The following is a 21591-nucleotide window of genomic DNA, read 5'->3' on the forward strand; positions in this document are numbered from 1 at the left end:
AGGGCAGGCACACACCACTCCTGCTGCCAATTTTCTCATGGAAGTAGGCACCACTTCAACAGACCTTTTTTTTTTTTGTGTTCCACACAAAGCTGTTGGCCACAGGGCTCTCTCCAAGATGACACAGCTCCAGGTGGGTCAAAGCTGAGAGTTTCCAGCTAAGAACCTGAAGGAGTTGTTAAACACATGGACAAACAAGAGCACTGGGAAACACACTGGATGCACAGACAGACAGGAACGGGAGGGAGAGCCAGAGCCAATGGTAATGTTGCTTTGAATTCTCAGTTTTTCTGTCCCTGAACTGTGCAGTGAGCATGTTTAGCCCAGCCTGTGTCACGTCTTCAGCCCTGGCCTCAAAATTAAAGCTCTGTGCAGAGAAGCAGCCCCAGAACGTCACCCTCTGCTGCAGCTCCAGCTGGGACAGGGAAAGGTTTTTGACTGCAAGGGGAAAATCCTTGGGGTAGCCTGTCCCAAAGAGGGGTAGCCCTGAAACATGCCAGGGACAGCAAGATGGGGATTTGGGATCTGCTCCAGGAACAGGGACAGGAGGAGAGGGAACGGCCTCAGGCTGGGCCAGGGGAGGCTCAGGGTGGACAGCAGCAGGAATTTCCCCATGGAAAGGGAGCTCAGGCCTTGGCACTGCCCAGGGAGGTTTGGAGTGCCCATCCCTGGAGTGCCCCAGGAAGGGCTGGAGGTGGCACTGGGTGCTCTGGGCTGGGTCAGGGTGGGGGTCACACCTGGGCTCTGATCCTGGAGCTCTTTTCCAACCTGAAGGATTCTGTGGAGTCAGACTGCAGCAGACTCCAGGCTTCCCTCTGGTTCACTTTGTGTTTGGAGTGTCCTTCCTGCCTGCCTGGGGAGGGGAGGACACTTTGCCCCGTGGCTCTGCTGTCAGCACTTATCGTGCTCGTGTTTTCCTTGGCCCTGCTCCTGAAATAATTGTTTAGCCACAGGGGAAGGTGACAAATGATTCAGCCCTGGCCCCACTGGGAGTATCAGGAGAAACTCACACGGAGCTGCAGCATCTCCCCGGATAAATAAATCCTCCTTTAATTCCCTTAAGGGTCCAAGATAGCTCAGTCTTTCTCAGGCTTTGGAGGAATATATCAAAAGACAGGAAAAAGGATTCAAAAGAGGCTCTAGGGGTCCCTGAGGAGGAAAAACCATTCCCACAGGGGAATGTAACACTCCCCAGCCCAGGCTCAGCCCCACCAAGCTCCTCTCTCCCACTTGGATCCAGAAACTTCCACGTCCCTGCCAAGGAGCAGCCCCTGGCAGCCAAGGAGGGAACACCAACCTTCACTCAGGGTTTGGGACAGCAAACCCTGCTCAGCCTCTGACGGGAGCATGGAAAGCACAGCCAGAGCCACTGGGAACACCGGGATGAATGAACAAATGTCCTGACCCAAACACGCGTGGACTGGGATTGCTCAAGGCTGTGAGGACGAATAAATCTGGATGGATTTTCCCCAGATAACGTGAAAGGCAGATTCTTGACACAGACATCACCTGAGACTCAAATTTCCCCTTCTTCCTCCAGCACATCAAAAAGATCATCAGAACTGGACCTAGGAAAAATATTTTCCCCTCTTGCTGTTTTCAGAAGCAGCCAAAACATTTCAGTCCTGCACTTATTTGGGGGGAGCTGTGTGGAATTTTTCTTTTTTTTTTAAATAACCAGAGGCATGAATAATTTCCAGCATGGAAAATTTCTGCCTGAAGAGCCAAAATTGGCTCAGAATCATCCAAGAGTCACACAAGAAAGGCCTCCAGCAATGGCAACAGTCAGTGCTACCAAGCCTACCTAGAGCAGTTTTTTCCACTGTGCTCAGAGGATCTGTTTCACTCCTCGCCTCCCAATCCAATTTCCACTGTCCTGCACCACAAGTTTAAAGTAAGGACACCAGGAAGCGTGAGTGATAAGGGGGAAGGAAGGGAAAAACCACAGCTTCTCTCATTCTTTCGACAGAGCCAGAAAGGAGTGGCTGTGATTTTTTTTTTCTTAAGAAAAAGCTGCAGGAACAGCAGAGGGGGGAAATGTTTGCTTTAAACTTTCCCACCTCCACTGCGATATATATCTGTAAGTATTTATAAAGTATCTCTGCTTCTAAAGGTGTTTTGCAGAGTGCCTGGCTCCAGTGATGACGTTTTCCACCCCAGGAGGGGGAAAACCTCCATCTCCAGGCAGGATGGAGGGGATGGAGAGGGAGCACAGCCACGATCCCCCACATCCCTTCCCCACCTGGAGGCACAAAAACCCCCCAAAACTGTGCCCTGCTAGCAGCAGGCAGTGGGAAGAGCGTGGCCACCACCTTGGAGCACCGTGAAGAGGAGAAGGAAGCACGAGTTCCATTTCCTTCCAGGCCTGGCTGCTGCCCAGCAGCTGTTCCTGGTTTATTTACTGTGCTATTTCCTTGGTTACTCCAGCAGCTGCTCACTGCTTAACCCCTGCCTGGGCCACCCTCCCCGGGGCTGGGCTGTGTGACCAGCACAGGGCAGGGCCAGCTGCCACCTCAGCACGGCCACAGCCCTGCTGGGCAGGGGACAGGGCACCACTGCTGTGCTGGGAGCAGCATCCCAGAGCTTGCAGGAGCCAGCAGAGCCTGGAAAAGCCATCTGCATTCCCGGGGCTGGCTCTGCTGGGCAGGCTGCAATTTCAGCAGGGTTTGGATGCAGAGGTCTCAGCCCAGGATTTCTCCTTTCCCTCTGGAATGCAGCCCCCAGTGATGCTCAGCCTCCCCTCGGAGGGCTCTGGGGGCAGAGGGTGCCCCAAAAGCCCAGGAAGGGCATTCCAGTGGCAGATGCTGCCAGCCCAGAGACCCCTGTGTGCATTTTCTTTTCTGCTCTGCACAGAGCCTGTTCCAGCAGCTCAGTTTCTGTTTTGGCTCATAAAGCCCAGCCAGACCCCTTGGCTCATCTCCACCGAGGAGGAGGTGGAAAACACCCTTTGCCTGCTCACCCAGAGCACTGGTTTGGGTTTTGTGCAGCCCAGCCTGTCCCAATTGCCTTTCCAGCCCCTTCCCTCCCACTTCCATTTTCCTCCTGGCTCCCTCCTGCACCAGGAGGGAAATAAATCAGAATCATGGAACGGCCTGGGTTGGAAGGGACCTTGCAGATCATTTAGAGGGCATGGGCAGGGACATATTTTACCACTCCAGCTTGCCCAGAGCTCCATCCAGCCTCTTCTTGGGCACTTCCAGGGATCCAGGGGCAGCCACAGCTTCTCTGGGCACCCTGTGTGTTCCTCACAGGGAGGAATTCTTTCCTGATATCTGATCTTAACCCACTCTGTCAAGTTTGGAGCCATTCCCCCTTGCCCTGTCACTTCATGCTTTTGTAAGAAGCCCCTCTCCATCTCTCCTGTTGGCTCCCTCCAGGCTGCCAGGGGCAGTGGGCACCTCCCCAGGCCCTGCTCCAGGGAATCCAGTGTTTTCCAGAGGCAGCCCTGCCTGGGCTTGCTGTGCCAGCAGCTGCGAAAGCCACGGGAACGGAATTTGGACCTAACTCTAACAAAATCCTCCCCCAAGGCAAACAACACCCCCCCAATAAAACCCCCAGCGACTGCAGAGATCGAGCAGAACCCAACAGCTCAGGTGAGCTCAGCCCCCCTCCCCCAGAGCCCGAGGATTCCCTACCTGCAGGTCGAAGAACTTGCTGTACCGCCGGTAAATGACCTCGGTGGCCCCGTTGGACCAGGTGACCTTGATGATGTACACCTGCAGGGAGCAGGGACAGGAATCAGAGCAGGGGACACAAAAAAACCCCACCACAACCCAAAAAAGCTGCCAGTGCAGCCCCAGCTATCCCAACAGCCAGGGGAACACTTCAGCCACACCACAGCATAGGGCAGCCTGAATCACTGAGCCCACGGCTGCAGCTTTACCAAATGTTTATTTCTAGTGGTGAACTGAGCTCTGTGGCCCTGGAGAGGGGCACTCACTGGATGTGAAGTGACACTTGTGTGTAAAAGCACAGCACAAATCCCTCCAGGCACAGGAGTTAATAACTAAAACCTTGGCTACCCCATTTACAGCTGCAGCACCAAAATTGATGTTGAGATCCAAGGGCAGCACCTGCACCAGCCTGGCTGCTGGAGCTGGGATGCAACAGCTCAAACCCCCAGGGTCTGAAACTCCACCCGCTTGGGTTTGGGTTTCTTACACCAGCTGGGGTGGAAATCAGCGTCCTGACCCTTAAAATGCCACAAAATCAACCTCAATTATTGCAGCTTATTCACACACCCCACACCAGGCTTTAACTGGTGATGAATGCAAAACAAAACACCAAACCCAGCCCATTTCATCCTTAATTCTTCTGCAGCAGATCACAGAATGAGGCAATGGCTGATCCAGTGTCCTCCCTTGTTTTTCACAGAGAGCAGGGATAACCCTTGGTGAGGTGCCCGTGTAACACCCAAGTGATGCAAATCTCAGACTGATAAAGGATTGACTGAGCAGAACCAAGGGTATTTTTTTCCCTTAACTCAAGTCCTTATTTCTACCAGAAATTCAAGTATCAATTCCTTGAAGAACCAAAAACGTTCAGAAGCCCAGGTGAGGGGACCTGCTGGAACTTCTGCTGGCAAAATCAAGCATGAAGACTCTTAAAAGCTGATGGTTTTGGTATGTAAAACAGAATCCCTCAGGAGTTTCATAAGGTTTTTCCCACTGAGATGGCCATTTTCCCACATTCTGGAATATGACCAGCATCCTAAAGCAGCATCCAAACCCCAACACCACCGTGCAACACTCAGTGATTTGAGTTTATCAAAGCTACTCCAGCCCTGGACTGAAAATCTACCTGAGCTCTCACTGTGCTGCTCAGAGGGCTGGCACAGCCTGAGCCACCACGGCGAGGACACTCCTGAGGGGTGACAAACTCTTCCCAATGGAATCACTTCCAAATTAAGACACAAAGCGAGGCAGCAGGAGGGAGCAAGTTCTTATTGCTAAAATAAAGGACTTCCCTGCCTTCAAACCAGAAATTCAGGGTCTGCTGTTGTTGAACTTGGGTTGGAAGGGACCCTAAAGCTCATCCATGGGCAGGGACACCTCCCACTGTCCCAGGGAGATCAAACACCCGGCCTTGGGCACTGCCAGGGACCCAGGGACAGCCACAGCCTCTCTCCACCCCACAGGGGGAAATCCCTTCCCAATATCCCACCTAAACCTGCTCTCTCCATGCCCTGCTCTGCCTTCATTCACAACCTCTCATCCTGAGATGAGGGCCCTGCCCTTTCTCTGTATGAGCACCAGGAAGACAGATGGGCTCTCCAAGACAACATCTGCTCCAGCTGTGGAGGCCTGGGAGGGCCACGCTGTGCCCTCCAGCAAACCAAGGGTTAACCCGGTGTTCACACACGTTCAAACTCCTTTCCCCTCTCCCCAGGACTGGGCCAGCATGAGCTCATGTGGGCTGGGAGCTCAGCTGATCTCCCAGTTTTGAGCAGTCCCCAGCACTCCTCGGGGTTATCTCACCGCTGGCTGCCTGCCTGCAGAGAGCCTTGCACTGGGGCAGCAGGAGGAGCCAGCTTCTCTTCATTGTTTATTCCTAGCCTGCCTTTATTTGGAGTCAACAGCTTATTAGACTGGGATTTTAATCAGGATGTGGATATACTCGAGCCAAAACAATTCAGAGCTCTTCAGGGTAATAGAGGCACGAGGTCTGAGGGCACTCCAGGCTTCCCTGTGCAGCTGGGGAAGGAGGTTTCTGTCAGGGATGAGCTCACTGCTGCTCTGCTGAAGTGCACATCTCCCACAGGGCAGGAGAGCTTCCTGCACATCCCTCTGCAAGAGCAGAAGGGTCTCCAGGGGTGTCTGCTCAACCCAGGAACGCAGAGAAGATGGGGAAAGCCACAGGAACGGGAGATCCTCGGTATCTGTAAAACCTGGGGGAAGCCAGCCTGCTCTTCCCTTGGGGATATTCCTCATCCTTCCAACAGCCCCGTCCCACCAAGGGTCAGAACCACCATTGGTCTCTCCCAGTGTCTAATCCAGTCCCTGTTGTCCCAGAAATAAAAACAAACAAACAAACAAGCAAACAAACAAACCACCACAACAAAAAAAAACAAAACAAACAACAACAACAACAAAAAAAAAAACCAAAAAAAAAACACACACAAAAAAACTAAACACACACACAAAAAAAACCAAAAACAAACAAACAAACAAACAAAAAACCAACAAAAAACCCCAAAAAAACCCAACCCAAACCCAAAAAACCCAAAAAACCCAAAAAACCAAAAAACAAGCAAGGCCAGAAAACTCAATTCTGGTGCTCAGCTAAGGACAAGAGCAGGTTTGGAAAGGTTTGAGCAGTGCACTCATCACCCAGTGAGCATTTCCAGAGCACTGCACATGAGGCATAAGCTGCCACGGAGCCATAAATCCCTTCCTCAGGGCTTTTGGAGGACACTTCCAATGACCAAGAGGGCTTTAAAACCACTGCACTTGGTCTGAGGCTTCCCCTCCTGGCCTGGCACTGCACCACGTCCTGCCAGGAGTAGCCACCATGAAGCAGCAACCCAAATAATCCAAATTTTGTCCCAGCAGAAGCCACCCCATCAGCTGCCCCCTCAGCCCTGCAGAGGCTGCTCTGAATTGAGGTTTTTTCCCAGCCTGTGTGTGGGTGAGGACATGTGGAAGCAGTTATTCCATGGGTCTGTCCAAATCCCAAAAATCCAAATATCTGCAGCCCTTCCCGGGCCTGCTGTGGGGTGTGCACCAGGGAAGGGAAGGAGCTGAGCTGGGGAAACCCAGGAATGGTGGCTGCCCTTCCTCCCTGCCTCTGGAAAGGGCTCCCTGCCCTCCTCCCACCCTGAGAGCCTCCAGTCCTACAGAAGCCAAAAAGGGACAATTTTTGAGGTGGATCTTGTTTAACACCAGGTCAGAGGAGCATGAACACCAAACCCTCTCCATGCTCCTGTCCCTTGGAGGACAGAAATGGAACAAATCCTTCACAGAAAATGGAAACTTGAAGATGCAAAAAGCTGAGTACAAGAGACTCCACCGGAGCTGGGCTCCCAAACTCCCTGGGATCCCTCCATCACCAGGAAATGGTCACAAACCACTAATTCACAGTTCCCAGCTGAGCAGCGTGACATCAGGACCACCAACCACTGCCCAAGGCTCGCCTAAATGCCCTAAATGGAAATATAATATGGAAAAAGGCCCAGGAAAGGGGATCTTGCAGCCTTCCCCAGCGGGCAGCATGAGCTTGGTCCCCTCTGTCATCACCCAGAATCTGTCACTGCTGTCCCCTCCCCAGCACCCCTCCCACACGGAGGACGGGCCAGTGGAAAACGGGGCTGAAAACCTCTGGAAGGGAACTGTCAGAAAAATGTCAGTTTGCTGCAAGGAATGCAAATGGCACCTGGCCAAGCGTACCAGAGCTGTCAGAGGGAGCTGCCAGGGCTCTGCAGCCCCAGGGAACGCTCCTGACAGGAGAGAGCCAGGGGGACACCCAGGACACCCCTGGGGCAGAGAGAGAGCTCCTGGGAGCCTGCAGGAGCCAGCTCAGACACATCCAGAGCCACGGGAGTCACGGGGACAGAGGGGCTCAGGAGCCAGTGCGAAGCTGAAAAGGGCAGCCAGAGATTTCATTGGGTTTTTTTCTTTCTTTTCCTCTTGAAGAAATGAAGCAGCAAAGCCTGGGAGCAGTCAGGCACCACAAGTGTTTTTGCAGGCACTGTGGAAATCCCTGGTGCTGCACACAGCAGCAGCTCCTGGTGGCTTCTCAGAGGGACAGAGGGCACCAGAGCCATTCCCAAATCTTCAGCCTTGCCCTTCACAAAGAGGCACAAATTCCCCCACAGCTGCACGGGGAGGGAGAGGAGCTGGTTCAAACTGCTGACTCGAGGCAAGGAAATTAAGAACAGATACTGAAAAAAAAAAAAAATAAAATAACAGAACCAGTTTCCCGTTCTTAAACACGAGGCCGTGTGACCTCGCAGGAGGATCACTCCTGGACTCCTGGCACAAACACACCAGGACAGGCTGGGAACAGCCTGGGCTGCTTAAATGTGAGTGGGAAAAAGGCAGAGTGAGGAAAACCTAGAGCTGCACTTTCGGCTTCTCTCCTCCTACAGGAGTCTTCCAAAGTTTTTCATGGGGATTTGCATGGTGTCCTGGCTGGGAGGGGACACAGAAATCCCACAAGAAAGGATGTGGGAGAGGGCAGCTGCCTGGGAGCTCTGCCTGGCACCCAGCTGGACCAGGCAGCAGCTCCACCCCATGCAGCTGTGCCAGGTGCAGCCCAGGAGAGCTCAGCCATGCCAGCATCAGCTCCCCTGGCACGGCACAGCTTCCCTGGGGGGCTCTGAGGGACCCCAGAGCTTCCCTGGCGTCCCTGTGCCCACAGCTCCTCCTCACAGGCACGGGCAGGGTGGAGAGAAACACCACGGCCACCTGGAAAGGCACCTCCAGGGCAATGAGGGGCACCAGAGAGGTGCCCAGCCTTCAGCAGAGCTCCTGCAGCAGCTCCAGACAGAACAGGCTCCAGCAGGGGCAGAGCTGTCTGCAGGGCTGTTTCCAAAGGCTCGGAGCCTGTGTGGTCTCCAGTCCAGGGAGACTCTGCACAATAAACCTCTCTGTGGAAAACTCCACATATTTAAAGCATCTTTCACCAGCAAAGAGGAAAAGCATCAGTCAAAAGCATCAGGATTTTGGTTTCACCCACGCTATCCCGACCCTGGAACGAGGGGAGACAGGAGAGCCTCGCCCTCCCTTCAGCCACGGAAACCCAAAGGGGCAGAGAAACCAAAGGGGCTGAACAATCCAGGCAGGCCAGAGTGGGTTTAACAGAGAAAAGGGAGTGGGGAATTGTAAGAGGAAAAGAAAAAAAAAAAGAAAAAAATAGGAGGGAGGTGGCTGGAAACAAAGAAAGTTCTTGGCACCACGCTGCTGTGCTTGGCCCCTCTCCACCAGCCCTGGCTGCCGCAGGCTGTGGGGCTGGGGAGGGGAGGTGGGGCTCGAGTGCCATGGGGTGCCAAAGCTGGAGAGCAGAGGAGAGCCAGGGCCCAGCGGGGTGAGCAGAGAGCCTGTGAGCCCTTCACTGCTCCCTGGGGCACTGGGGCACTGGGCGAAGGGTGATGCTGGCACGGAGAAGGTGTTCCAGCAGCACCAGGGATGCTGCCCTGGGCCCTCTGGCAGAGAGGAGCAGCAAGGCAGGGCTGCAGGGAGCTGGGAGACAGGGATGGAGGCAGCAGCAGGGCAGGAGAATCCTCAGCAGCACCCAGGCAGCCTGAGCACACAGCCAGCACTGCAGGGCAGCCACCTCCCCTGGCTCCAGCTCATCCCTTGGGTCTGTGCCCTCCAGCCTGGCAGGGCACAGCACGGCCTGGGCACATTCACGGGGTGTGCCAGAGGCAGGGACCCCCAAGGACACCCCAGCAAAGCCTGCTCAGACCCTCAGGCACACAGCACAGGCACCCAGCCCGTCCCAGGCAGCTGAAGGTCACACTTATGGATTCTCCTGTTTCCTATTTCCCACTGCCACACGGCACGGCCGGAAAACAGAGACACCCTCCAGAGCTGTGGGGGACCAAGGTCAGAGAGCTGGGGCCAGCCAGGGCCAGGGATGGCCCCAGAGCTGCAGATCACTGCTGGAATCCAGCGTGAGCACCAGCTTCCACACGGAGCTGCTGCTGGACATGGCCCTTCCACACTCAACAGCCTTGAGAAACGTGACTGGGGAAAAGAATCACAGAATCACAGAATCAATCACAGAATCAATCACAGAATCAATCACAGAATCAATCACAGAATCAATCACAGAATCACAGAATCACAGAATCACAGAATCACAGAATCACAGAATCACAGAATCAATCACAGAATCACAGAATCAATCACAGAATCACAGAATCACAGAATCACAGAATCACAGAATCACAGAATCACAGAATCAATCACAGAATCACAGAATCAATCACAGAATCACAGAATAATGAGGTTGGAAGAGACCTCTAAGATCATCAAGTCCAACCTATGCCTTAACAGCTCAACTAGACTATAGCACTAAGTGCCATGTCCAGTCTTTTTTTAAACAAATCCAGAGATGGTGACTCCACCACCTCCCTGGAAAGACAATTCCAGTGCTTTATTATTCTTTCAGTGAAAATTTTTTTCCTAATATCTAACCTGTACCTTCCCTGACGTAGCTTGAAACAAAGGAGAATGCGAGCCTGAGTGCTGGTTTTCATCCACAAAGCTGAGAGTGCTCTATTAAACCCCAGCTCTGCTGAGAGGTGAGGAGGAAAGACTGGTAAGCTCTGTGGAGCAGAGCAGGGCCAGGCACAAGGATAAATTCCCACCAAACTCCCTGCCTGTACTGGGACAGCATCATCCAGCTGGCAGGAAATGGGATGAGACAAGGCACAACCACAGGATACAGCAGCAAAACACCACTGAGGATGCTGAGAAAGCCCTCAGACCTCCAGAGGCCACCAGGAGTCAGAGTGCAGCTTCCCCTGGCTCTGTCTCATTCCTAGTTTGGTTATCTGGTGACACTGCCCTGCACAGATGTCACACTGCTCATGCCAACCTCCTCCTTCCCCCTCAGCTCCTCCGGCTGCCCACAGGACATTCCCGCCATTCCAAGGGCATGGTCACCCTTCCCAGGGAGCAGCACGGGGAGAATTCATCCCCTGACACCCTTCTGGAGCCAGAGTGACTCACGAGGGCAGCAACAACGCTGAAAATCCACGGGAACAGCTCAGCTCTGCAGGGTGACACCACACCAGGCGCCCACCGAGCTCTGCTCCAGCCGGGCAACCAGGGCACCACAAAACACAGCCCATGGGGCTAGAAATACCTCCAGATCCATAAATATGGGCACTAAAGAGCCACTGAAGCTGCAGACTGGCAGCTGTGTCCTCGTGTCATCCAAGCACTCCATGATCAGCTCCAGATAAGCAGTGGGGCTGGGCTGCACGAGCAAGGAAACCACAAAAGGAACAGAGAAGCCACCTACACCACCACAAATTCCACATCAAAACACACCACCTTCACTCTTTGAACGTGGTTCTCCTCAAATCTGTTTTTAAATACCTGTAGATCCCATTAGCCAGATTCCACCACACACTGTTAATTACTTTCACAACCCAGCTGCCACTAATGAGGCCTTCACCTCGTTTAGAGTTTTGCCATCTTGTTCACTGGGCTTGCAAAAGAAACGTCTGCTGCAGGCTTTGTTGAAATTTCCCATTTTCAGGAGGCTGGGAATGGAAGTCCTGCAAGAATGTAATCCAGCTTTCCCAAAAATCTAACCCACCCAAACAGCACGGTCTTGAATGGATATACATAATTTTGGATGGTGCTCCAGAACAACTCTTTAAATCTGTATAACTATGGGAATGTTCCTGGCAGGCAGGAATGGAGATGGAAGTCAATGGCATTGCTGTTAACACATAGAGAACAGACACATTGCAGTTGTAACAAAATGAAACATCCTGAAGCTCGCCCAAGGAAAAGAAAGTCTGGATTTAGTAGGAAAAAGCTTTATTTTAGGGCTTCTACTCGACAATAACAAACACAATACTACAAAAAGGTGCTGTGTGAAGTCCTTTAAAGGAAAATCCAGTCTGTTTCAACTATGGCTTTGTTTTGGGTCTCTTCTGAATAAACATTCATTTACCAGGGACTTGGCCAGACCAGAGAAATTACAGTCTGCTACTCTGTCTCTCATCATTATTATTTTTAAACCTTTTGCCTTCTCAGATTTGCAGGATGGCCCCGGAGCCCTCGCTGGCAGCATCCCTGAGCTGGGATCACACAGGACTGGGTGGGAAATGCTCCTGAAAATGGAACCCAAATGTTACCTCAGCCCCTGCTGAGGAAGGAGTCCCCTCCTTCCTTGGACAATGGGCTGCCACGAGCCAGAGCATCCTGAACAAACACCTGCCCACGGATCATTCCTCACTGGCCCCGCCAGGGAATGCCCATGAAAAACCCTTAAAAACACCAGTGGAGTTGGAGGGCACAGGGGTCCCCAGCTGAACCCCAACACTCAGCTCAGCACCTGGACCCAGCTACCCAAACCTGCCCAGCACCTTGCCCTGCAGTTTGGGGAAATATTGTTCCTCCTGCTTCACAGCAGAGCTGCGAAACAACCAACTTTTTGTCTCAGAAAATGCAGTTCTTGTATCAGTTACCCAGGTGGAAGGCAAAGCACAGCAGCCTGAACAGAGCCAGCCCTCCCCACTGCAGGTGTAACAAGGACTCTGAAACTCTGCCTCAGTCTCGCTGTCCTGGGAAAGTGCAATTCATAACTTTGTGCTGTGGGCTCATCATGAGCAGCACAATCACACCTTTGTCCAGCAAAGAGAAACCTCTGCCTGCTGCAGAGGAGCCCGAGCAGGGCACAGAGTCACCACAGAGGCAACAGGAGGGGAAGCCAGGGCGGCCCTCCAGGGACAGGGAGCCCTCCAGCCTGCCCAGGGACAGGAGTGCTGCCTCAGGGATGGGGCAGAGCACATCCCTGTGATGGGAAAGGCAGAGGACAAAGGTTTTACATGGACACTTCGTGGTCGCCTGGGATTCGCGCTGTGCCAGCAGCCACTGTCTACAAATGATCCAGCCATGATTTGCTGCCTCTCCCTCTCTTTGCAGGAGGAGGAAGGGGAAAAAAAAAAAAAAAGAGAAAAAAAAAGGTTTGGTTTCATATAATTAACTGGCTTTGTGAATCTGCCTGGTGCTATTGATCCCTCCAGCAAGGCGAGCGCTCCCATTCACTCCGGCGCTGCCTGCGAGCTGCCGGCCCCTCCCTGGGCTCAGCCACGCTGGCTCCGGCGCTGCCCTCGGTCCGGGAGAAGCGCAGGGCAGGGCTGGAGGCAGCGGGACCGGGCGGGCTGCGGGGCTGTCACCGAGCACAGCAGCCCCGCTGTCCCCACCCCGAGCCCCGCCATCCAGCGCTGCCCTCCGAGGATCGCTGTCCCAGTTTCGCAGGCTCGCAGGGATTATTTGTGCTCTGCCCGGCTCCACCCGGCTCCCCCGGACGGGCGGGGGGCGAGCGGGGACAGCGCTCGGAGCGCACCGTGGGGCTGCGTGTCCCTGGTGCTGAGGGGCACAGGGGGGGCTCGGGGGGCAGCAGAGGAGCCCCCGCGGGCCATCCCAGCCCGGGACACCCGGCGGAGCCCCGGAGCCGCCCAGACAAACCGCGGCATGTCCGCGCTGCTCCGGCCGCGATGAGCGAGTGAGGCTGCCGGGGACACGGCAGGAAAAGGGCACATCTGGAGCCGGCCAGGGCTGGTAAAGCTCCAGGCAGGGCAGCAGGAATCAGGGGTGATAAGGGGATGGGTGGCAGCAGCCACGCCACATCCCCGATGCAAGGGGAGACCCCCCCTGCCCTCCCCTCCCGGAGCTGCCTGTCCCCGGCTTTCCTCCAGCTGTTGCTCAGTGCCACGAACCAGCCGGGGGGACCTGGAGGAGCCCTTGGCCTCCCAAGAGCTCCGAAACCCTGGCTCTGCTGACCACTGACTCCCGCCAGAGCAAACACCACATCTGCACAAGCCAGATGTGCAGTGTGTCACTGGGTCACCCTGGTCTACGGCAAAACGGGAGGGAAGAACATTTCGGTCTTTGTTTTACGGCTGTGGCCAGGATTCACCCACGAGCTCTCCACGGGTGCCTGGAAACACACCAAAGTTTAAATCATAAAAAAAAAAAAGAAAGAAAAGAAAACCGCCTTTAAAAATAGACAAACCCACAGCAGTTTGGAAGCACGCAGGAAGGCTGGGCAGGATTCAGGGCACACGAGGGACCCTTCCTAGGGACCGAGCACAATCCAGGCGGCAGAAAGCAGGAGCCGGGGGGTCCCTTTGCCGCGGAACTCCGCGACCAACAGGTCCAAGGGCCCCGGTGCCAAGCGGCAGCAGCGGGGCCGCTCCGCCCGTGCCCGCTGCCCCCGCCCGCATCCCCCGGGCATCCCCCGCGGGGCCGGGGCACGGCGGGACCGCCTCGGGACAGCCCTGAGAGGCACCCCCGGCAGCGCTGCCGCCCTCTTTCCTCCTCCTCCTCCGTCCTCCCTCCCCGGAGCTCCGCGCTGGAGCGGGGCGGGCAGCGCCCGGCCTTTGTTCGCGCGGGGCCGGGCAGGGGCACTCACATAGTGCTTGTTGGGGATGCGCCGCTTCTGCACGTCCAGCACCTTCACCTCGGCGATGCTCCGCCTGGGCATGGCCGCTGCCGTGCCCTGCGGGAGCGGGGCCGCTGTGGCGCCGGGCGCCGGGCGCGGAGGCTGCAGCGCGGCCGAGCCTCCCCGCGCCGCCCGCTGCGGGGGCGGGAGGCGGCCCCGGCCCGGCCCGGCCTATCCCCGTGAAGGGGCGGCCGGTCCCGAGCCCGCCCCGCAGAGCCCGCCCCGGGTCCGGGCTGGGCGCTGCAGGACGGGGATGGTTCGGGGGGAGCCGTGTCCCGCCGGGGAGGGGTCCCGGTGTGCGCCCCCCGTGCCTGTGCGAGCGCTCGGGCACCCCAGCCCTGTCCCAGCGCGGCAGTGCCCGCATGCCTGAAGGAGGCAGGGAATGAGCGGGGAATGAGCGGGGAATGAGCGGGGAATGAGCAGGGAATGAGCACGGAAAGGTCTGTGCTGGTCAGGCCGGCAGGGCTGCCTCGGCCCGGACGAGCCGCATACCTGCGTGAGAGACTGCGTGCAAGGGCGTGCAGGGACAGGAGGAGGGGAACGGCTCCAAAGTGAGAGCAGGCGAAGATTAGATATCGGGAAGGAATTCTTTACCTTGGTAAAGAGGCCCTGGTGCAGGTGGTCCAGGGAAGTTCCATCCGTGGAAGTCTCCAAGGCCAGGCTGGACAGGGCTTGGAGCACCCTGGGGTAGTGGAAGGTGTCCCTGCCCATGGAATGGGATGATCTCTGAGGTCCCTTCCGTGAACCAGTCCATGATTCTACCCCTGTGAGCCAGGAGCTGAGCCCCTGCACCCAGTTCTGCTCCCTGCAGCCTCCCCTCGTGCCCTGCTCCGTGCCCTGCTCCGTGCCCTGCTCCGTGCCCTGCTCCGTGCCCTGCTCCGTGCCCTGCTCTGTGCCCTGCTCCGTGCCCAGCTGTGCCCTTGTGCCAGCAGAGCAGCCAGGGCAGTGCCCAGGCTCTTCTCTCCATCACCACTTGCCCGTGGCCTCTGCCTTCCCAGCAGCTCCTCAACACGTGGCATAACCACAGCTCTCTCCCCCGTTGGGCTTTTAATTACATTATAAAGTTACTCAAGGCTTACACTGGCAGGTCATTAGTTTTCATATGAATTTAATTTAATCATAAACAACTCATCTCACTCCTTAGCGGCTCCTTAAATGTGGCTCTTTTTAATACTATTAACTTTGCTGCAGCCACCCCAGAGAATTAATGGAGGTGCAGGCAGCTTGCCAGTGCTTTACTGCCCCTCCCCAAGGGCTCGTCTTCATCCTCCTGCCCCTCAGCAAAGCCCCAGACCACAGTGCCCCTGCAGAGGGGGCTGTAGAAGGGTTGCTGGGCTGTCTAAGGGGACATCAGGCCACTGGTGACCTCCCTGGTGCCTGCTGGGGTGCAGACACAGCGCTGGGTTACTGCTGGAGCAGCTGCAGGTCACCCCCATCCAGAGGTGTTTTCAGGGCAGGAGGACGTGGAGGTGAGCTGTGGAATCCTCCCTTCCTCCTGTCAGTGTGACACTGGTGTGGGGTTGGACCTGGGAGTGCTCAGGAAGAGCCTGGGATAGCACCAACATCTGGAACTGCAGCTCCTGATGTTGTGTGGGGCATCCAGGCTGGAGAAGAGGAAGTTTTATTAGTTTAAAAGCCCTGAAAGCTGCACAAATCCTCCAGAGGATGGTGAGGGAAACATCCAAAGCAGCTGGTAAGAGAGAGAATGTACACTGAGATGGAGAAAGCTGATTAAGAGAGGAATGAAACAAGTTCTGGTCTTCACATGCTGAAAAGAAGAATTAAGGTAGAGAAGCACTTGAGCATCTGCATTCTCATCCCCCCCACGACCTGCTGAAGGGATTCCATCACTCCTGGCAGCACCAGGCACTGCCTGCAGCCTCCCAGCTAATGAGCACCCAGGAACCAGCAGGGCTTGGAGAGCATCACAGCTCAGGCTTCAAAATGGCTCCTGTGTTTAATTAACAAGTCTAATGAGGGCTGTTGAGAGGAGTGGAGAGTGGCTTTGCATGCTGACCAGATCACCTCCCTGGGGAGAGACGCTGGGAAGGACTGTGGAGAGGCAGAGCCCGCCTCGGGCTCTGCTGTGCCTTGGTCATTTGTCAAGGAATCTGTCAAGGATTTGCAAGGGAGCCCAAATGAGGGGTGTGGGAGTGACCTGGGAGTGCTGTGCTGGGCCCACACCTCTGGGGATGCTGCTGCAGGACAGCAGAGACATCCCACAGAAAGGCTGCGTGGTGCAGGTGCAGCTGAGGGGAGTTTCAGGATAAACATCCATCCCCTGCTGCCCTAACCAGAGGCTGAAGCTTCACAAAGCCAAATAAAATAAAATAACTACGATAAAATAACTACACAGGAGAGGTCACGACCTAACAAGAGTCAGGCTTGTGTGCTCTCCCTTGTGTCTGTCAGGAGCAGCTGAGCAATTTAAAACAAGAGGGCAAACCACCTCTGAAACACCATCCCTCAGCTCGGGTGGACAGACGGGTTTCTGCACGGCTGTAAGTGGTCTCCAGCTGTTTGGGCACAGCTGGGCAGGCCCTGGGGGCTGCCTGGTGTCAGGGAGGGAATGGAATGAGGAGGCAGTGCCCCACCACCAGCCCTGAGTGCAGAGGGAAAGCTGTCTGCAGCCATCCTGGCACAGAGAGCCCACTGCTGCTGCTGGCATCTCAGTTTTAGAATTGGGAGGCTGTGCCAGGTGACTGAACGTCCTGGTCCCCCCGTGTACAGAACAAATGTACTCACCTCACAGAAATCAGTCCAAAAGGAGCCTCCTGTCCCCACAGAGAACAAAGCCCTGAAGCTGGAGCCCAGCCCGGCTGGGATTTGCCAGTTCACCAGGGCTGGATCTCTCTGATTCTCAGCTGTCACCAGGAATGATTTTCCACTGCTGTGAGCCCTGAATTGCAGGGCTGAGGTGGCGCCTGTCAGAGCCAGGCTGGCAGCAGGCAGCACCCCTCCTGCCCAGGGAGGGATGCTCAGCCCTCAGATGGGAAACCCCCGAGGAAAAGCGCTGAAATCCCGAGGGGAAGCAGAGGTCTGATGGAAGGGGTGCCACAGAGAGTGCCAAAGGCAGGGAAGGAGCCGGGGAGCCCTGCAGGAGCTCCAGTGCTGTGCCATCTAGTGAGCGACAGGAGCAGCAGCAAACACCGCTCCTGCCAGCCTGGGAATCGCCTCCAGAGCAGCCCAGCAAGGGCTGCCAGGGTCCCCGAAATCCAGGACAGGGTCCCCATCCCAGGAGATGGGCAAACACCACCAGCAGGGCAGGGCCAGCAGTTGCAGAAAAGCGTGGATCGCTCAAGCCGCTGGGAGTTTGGAGAATAAAGCAGGAGCACACAGCAGAATTTGGCTTCAGAGGGTGCAGATGACCCTCAAGGACTCCTGCAGGGACAAAGGGAGCACCGATGCAGCCGTGGGTGGGAGGAAAGCACTCAGGAACAAGCCCCAGGGCTCTCCCTGCCTGCCCTGCTTTTCTTCCCCCCAGAGAATTCCTCCACCAGCAGCTGCAGAAGCCCTTGGGCAGCCCGGAGGGGTTTGGAGCCCAGATGTGACAGGACCTAAAGCACAGGGGATGCTGCAGCTGCTGCAGCACCAGGAACTCCTCAGGGCTGTCAGCTCTGGGTTTAGAAATGAAGAAATTTTTTTACTTGAGCTCTGTTTTCGGCGTAGTGCCCGGATGAAATGGTAGTTAACAGTTATTTCTGGAATATACAGTACTTATAAATGTATGTTAAATCCTCATGGTTGAAGCTCCCCTCAGGCACTGCCAAGGACATGCAGATGAAGTTGAATATTCCCAGGAGATCTTCTGCTTCCCTGGGACACACTGAGAGAGACCAGTGTGTCCCAGGAGACAGTGCAGTCCTGCTATACATAAACAAAATGATTAATTATGTGTCCTCAGCCACTCCATTCCTTACTATCTCGTGGAGCAAGGAGACAGGAACCCTCAGGCTTTGCTCATCCTCCTCCCTCTGCTCATTTAAAACTTCACCAGCACCACCTTACACTCCCAATTCCATCTCCTTTTCAGCACCTCGCCTGAACTCACATCCTGCATTTTTACCTGGGGTGGACATTGACAGCAAGGCACGAAATCCAAGGTTAAATTGGCAGCTTCAGGCACAACCTGCCAGAAGTGAGGGCAAACCCTCACCAGCTCCATGCCAAAGCTGCCCTAATTTAATGTGGTGTGTCCTTGAGAGAAATCAATGGCAGCAGCAGGTGAAAAGTTCTGAGCAGGGAACAAAGGGCATTTGGCTTCTGTGGTGGGAGCTTTCGTGGGCAGCCCAGGGGAGGAGGCAGAGATTTCCCCCTGCATCCCAAACCAGGATTGTTTCTGCTCCTGAGCAGAGGAGAGCACGGGAGGGCACAGGGAGGCATCCCTCGTTCCTCCTTGTCCCACCAAAAGAAGGGAACTGAGCCTGGGTCTGAGACTGCTGTTAAATTAAGCCAGGCCAGCTGATTAAAAAGCAGGAGGGATCGTGCAGAAGCGCTCTGCTCTCAGGGTGCAATACTCGCTGCTCGCCGAGCAGGGTCAGCCCAGCACCGTCTGAGCACTGCAGCCATCCAGGGAGGGGCTGCTCCCCTTCAGCCTGCCGGGGTTTCACCCTGCCCGCACGGATGTCCCTGTCCCCGAGCGGCAGCACAGGCTCCAGCTCGGTTTGAAACAACCGGAGGATCAGCTTGGCAAAGTTCAAATACCAGAAGTTTTTCCAAGTCAGTAAAACCCCGAGCAGAAGCAAAGCTGATCTGAGGTCACAGCAGGCACTAAATCAAAGCCATGCCCAGGTTTCTCAGTCTGTTACTTTATTAGAGAGGTCTTTACATCATAGTGGTGGCCCCACTGAAGATATTTTACAAAATATTTTATAAAAACCCTTTTTATTCGAAGCCACATTTTTAAAAATCGTGTCCATCTCCCCCCGAAAAGCAAGCTGGGTTTAATTGTGGTTCCTTCTGAGCAGGGAACAACAAATAAATCCTCTTTTGGAAGGAGGGAAAATGATAACCTTACTGTAAACATGACAACCAGATGATGTGCCACCCTTCTGGGCGAGGGACACGGCACTGGGGCCTGGCACACCCAGGGGAGAACACAGAATACAAAACTGAGGGGACAGAACCATTCCTACCTCTGTGTCGCTCTCTCCAAGCTGAAAATCAGCTGGGCTGGAGGAAGAGTAACTGATTTACCACAGGGGCACTGGATCAGCTTTGAGAGCCCCCAGGAGCAGCCTTTCCTCAGGGCTGCAGATGTGCAGAGAGGGGTGAGGCTCCCGGGGCTGGTGGAGAGGCAGCAGTGCCCTTCAGCTGGGAGGTGACAGTGCTGCAGGACAGCCCTGCAGGGCCCTTGGAGGACAGGCTCTGACTGCTGTGACACAGCCCCTGCACAGAACAGCTCCAGCCTGACCCCAGCAGGACCAGGACCAGGACCAGGACCAGGACCACACCCACACCCACTGGGGCTGCTGTAACACGTCCTAATGTGATTAAAATCCTCCACTCAGCCCCCTTGTCCCATCCAGGAACACCCCTTTGCACCCATTAACATTACATCAGTTCCCAGCCTGGTGTTTTCCCAGCTGAAAGGGACAATCCACGCTCCTGGAGATGGGGCAGGAACCCTTCCTGTGTTTGTTAACAGAGACATCACAGCTGTGAAATTGGAGGTCAGCTGGAATGGCCCGAAGAGAGAGTCTTGGTAGCTTGCAGGAAGTTTATAAATATGGATTGGGAGCTCTAAAAGGGTAGGAAACGCACTCCCCATACACAGAGTTAAAGACCTGGGGGCTGCCTGCTTCAGCCCAGTACCTAGAAGTGAGGCACATCACATACCACCTTTCCCTGAAATGCCAGCAAATCAACAGACGGGACTTCAAAATAACAACTTTCTTCTTATATTTTCTTTTTTTTTTTTTTTTCTTAAGCAGAAATATTTTTTTTCTTGCTAAAGAAACAGGTCTTAAACAAACAATGTTGTCCAGAGAAAAACTTAAGTGCTGCCTTACACCTCTGGGTTGTGTAAAGGAGAAGGTGCAGCCAGTGGGGTCCCTGACCCCTCCCCAGCTCTGTGCTCACAGCCCCACCCAGCAGCTCAGCCAAGTGCAGGGCGAGGGGACACAAAGGACAGAGGACCTGCTCTGCCACTCTGCCCACGACTCCCAGCCAGGAGAACCATCCAAAAAACTGTGGCACATCACAAGGAGATGAGACATCAGTGCACAAGGAGCTGCTGGGAGTAACGAGTCCCCTTTGCATCTCCTGCTGCTCCTTCGCTCCTCCCAAAGGATGCTCTGCTGCCATAACCCGCTGGCCAGGCTGGCTGACCCACACGGCCCCACACAGAAAGGATTTAAAAACCAGCCTCAAGCAGCTGTGTGGTCATGGGAGCTGTGGCAGTAACAGCCCTCACCCCTGCTCACCCCACAGGCATGTGACAGTGACAGACACTCCACCGTGTCACCGAGGACTGGCTGCTGTCCCCAGCCTCCCCCTCTGCACCTGCACTCCCACTTGCTCCAGAACCAGAGCCTGCAGCCAGCTGGGCAGAGGAACCACCATAACAGAGCCCTAACAGGGTTACCTCAGTGCCACAGGGGCTGTGCTACCCGTGGTCACTGCAAAGGAGCAGCAGAAGCATCTCTGAGAGGACATCCAGCCCCTTTCTGCACAGTCTGTGCGGGGAGGAGGAGGAAAGAGAAAACCCAGCCCTCCTCCCTAGGCAAAAACCCCCAAATCTCTGTCTCTATGGCAAAAAAAAGGGGCCACAGTGCCCAGGAATAAGTCTAAGGCCAAGGTGATAATGCCAAAGCTGCTCTGCCCTAGGCCAGGCCTTACAAAGGACTGGGACAGGAGCAGCCAGGATGGAGAGGGAGGTGCCCGCCCTGCCCCGAGGGGCTGTTTCTCCTGATCACAGTGCTCACTGCTCCAGCCTGAGCTGCCAAACCCACCAGGCTCACCCAGGGAGCATCCAGCCATCAGTGCAAGAACAATCCAGGCAGGGTTGTGCCCCAGTTCCCAGCCTGGAGCTGCTGGGAAAGCCAGCCCCAGTTCCAGCCAGCCCCAGTTCCAGCCAGCCCCGCCAGCGCAGAGGCCACGTTTGTCCCGGGCAGAGCCGGGGACAGGAGGGTGCTGTGGTGAGGAGGGGCTGCTCAGAGGGGCCTCCAGGTCCAAGGTGCCCCTGCAGCCCAGGAGGACACGGCCAGTGCCTGCTGGTGGCCTGCCAGGTGTTACAAGCTCTCTGAGGAGCTGAAGGGGACGAACTTGGCGTGTTTGTTTGGGGACACTGGCACTTGTCCATCGGCCTCCTCGCTCAGCTTGAAGAACATCTCCTGCTCCCGCTTCTTCTGGTTCAGCTCATCCTCCAGGGCCTGGAGCAAAGAGAACAACACAAGGGCTGTGTTTGAGGCTGTTCTGGAGCTGTGGTTGCTGTCCCCTGCAGCCAGCCAGGACACCCTG

The 21591-nt window shown here is 55.4% G+C and overlaps 2 protein-coding genes across 4 annotated transcripts in view; both read right to left on the minus strand.

The window, feature by feature from the left end:
- The window catches only part of SH3PXD2B (SH3 and PX domains 2B), a 64024-nt gene extending 49751 nt beyond the window's left edge, over window positions 1-14273 (minus strand). For 2 of the 3 annotated variants that reach the window (XM_063413557.1, XM_063413556.1), the window contains exons 1-2: window positions 14101-14273; window positions 3636-3716 (exon numbers count right to left, since the gene is read on the minus strand). In XM_063413557.1, coding sequence (XP_063269627.1) covers window positions 3636-3716; window positions 14101-14172 — 153 coding nt within the window. In that variant the 5' untranslated portion in view covers window positions 14173-14273. The remainder of the gene's footprint in view (window positions 1-3635; window positions 3717-14100) is intronic. The other variant, XM_063413558.1, reaches the window with a different exon arrangement.
- Window positions 14274-20033: 5760 nt separating this feature from the next.
- The window catches only part of STK10 (serine/threonine kinase 10), a 40512-nt gene continuing 38954 nt past the window's right edge, over window positions 20034-21591 (minus strand). Inside the window, exon 19 of the mRNA XM_063413326.1 lies at window positions 20034-21503. Coding sequence (XP_063269396.1) covers window positions 21363-21503 — 141 coding nt within the window. The 3' untranslated portion in view covers window positions 20034-21362. The remainder of the gene's footprint in view (window positions 21504-21591) is intronic.

Source organism: Prinia subflava, chromosome 16 (assembly GCF_021018805.1).
Source record: "Prinia subflava isolate CZ2003 ecotype Zambia chromosome 16, Cam_Psub_1.2, whole genome shotgun sequence".
In the NCBI taxonomy this organism is placed as follows: domain Eukaryota; kingdom Metazoa; phylum Chordata; class Aves; order Passeriformes; family Cisticolidae; genus Prinia; species Prinia subflava.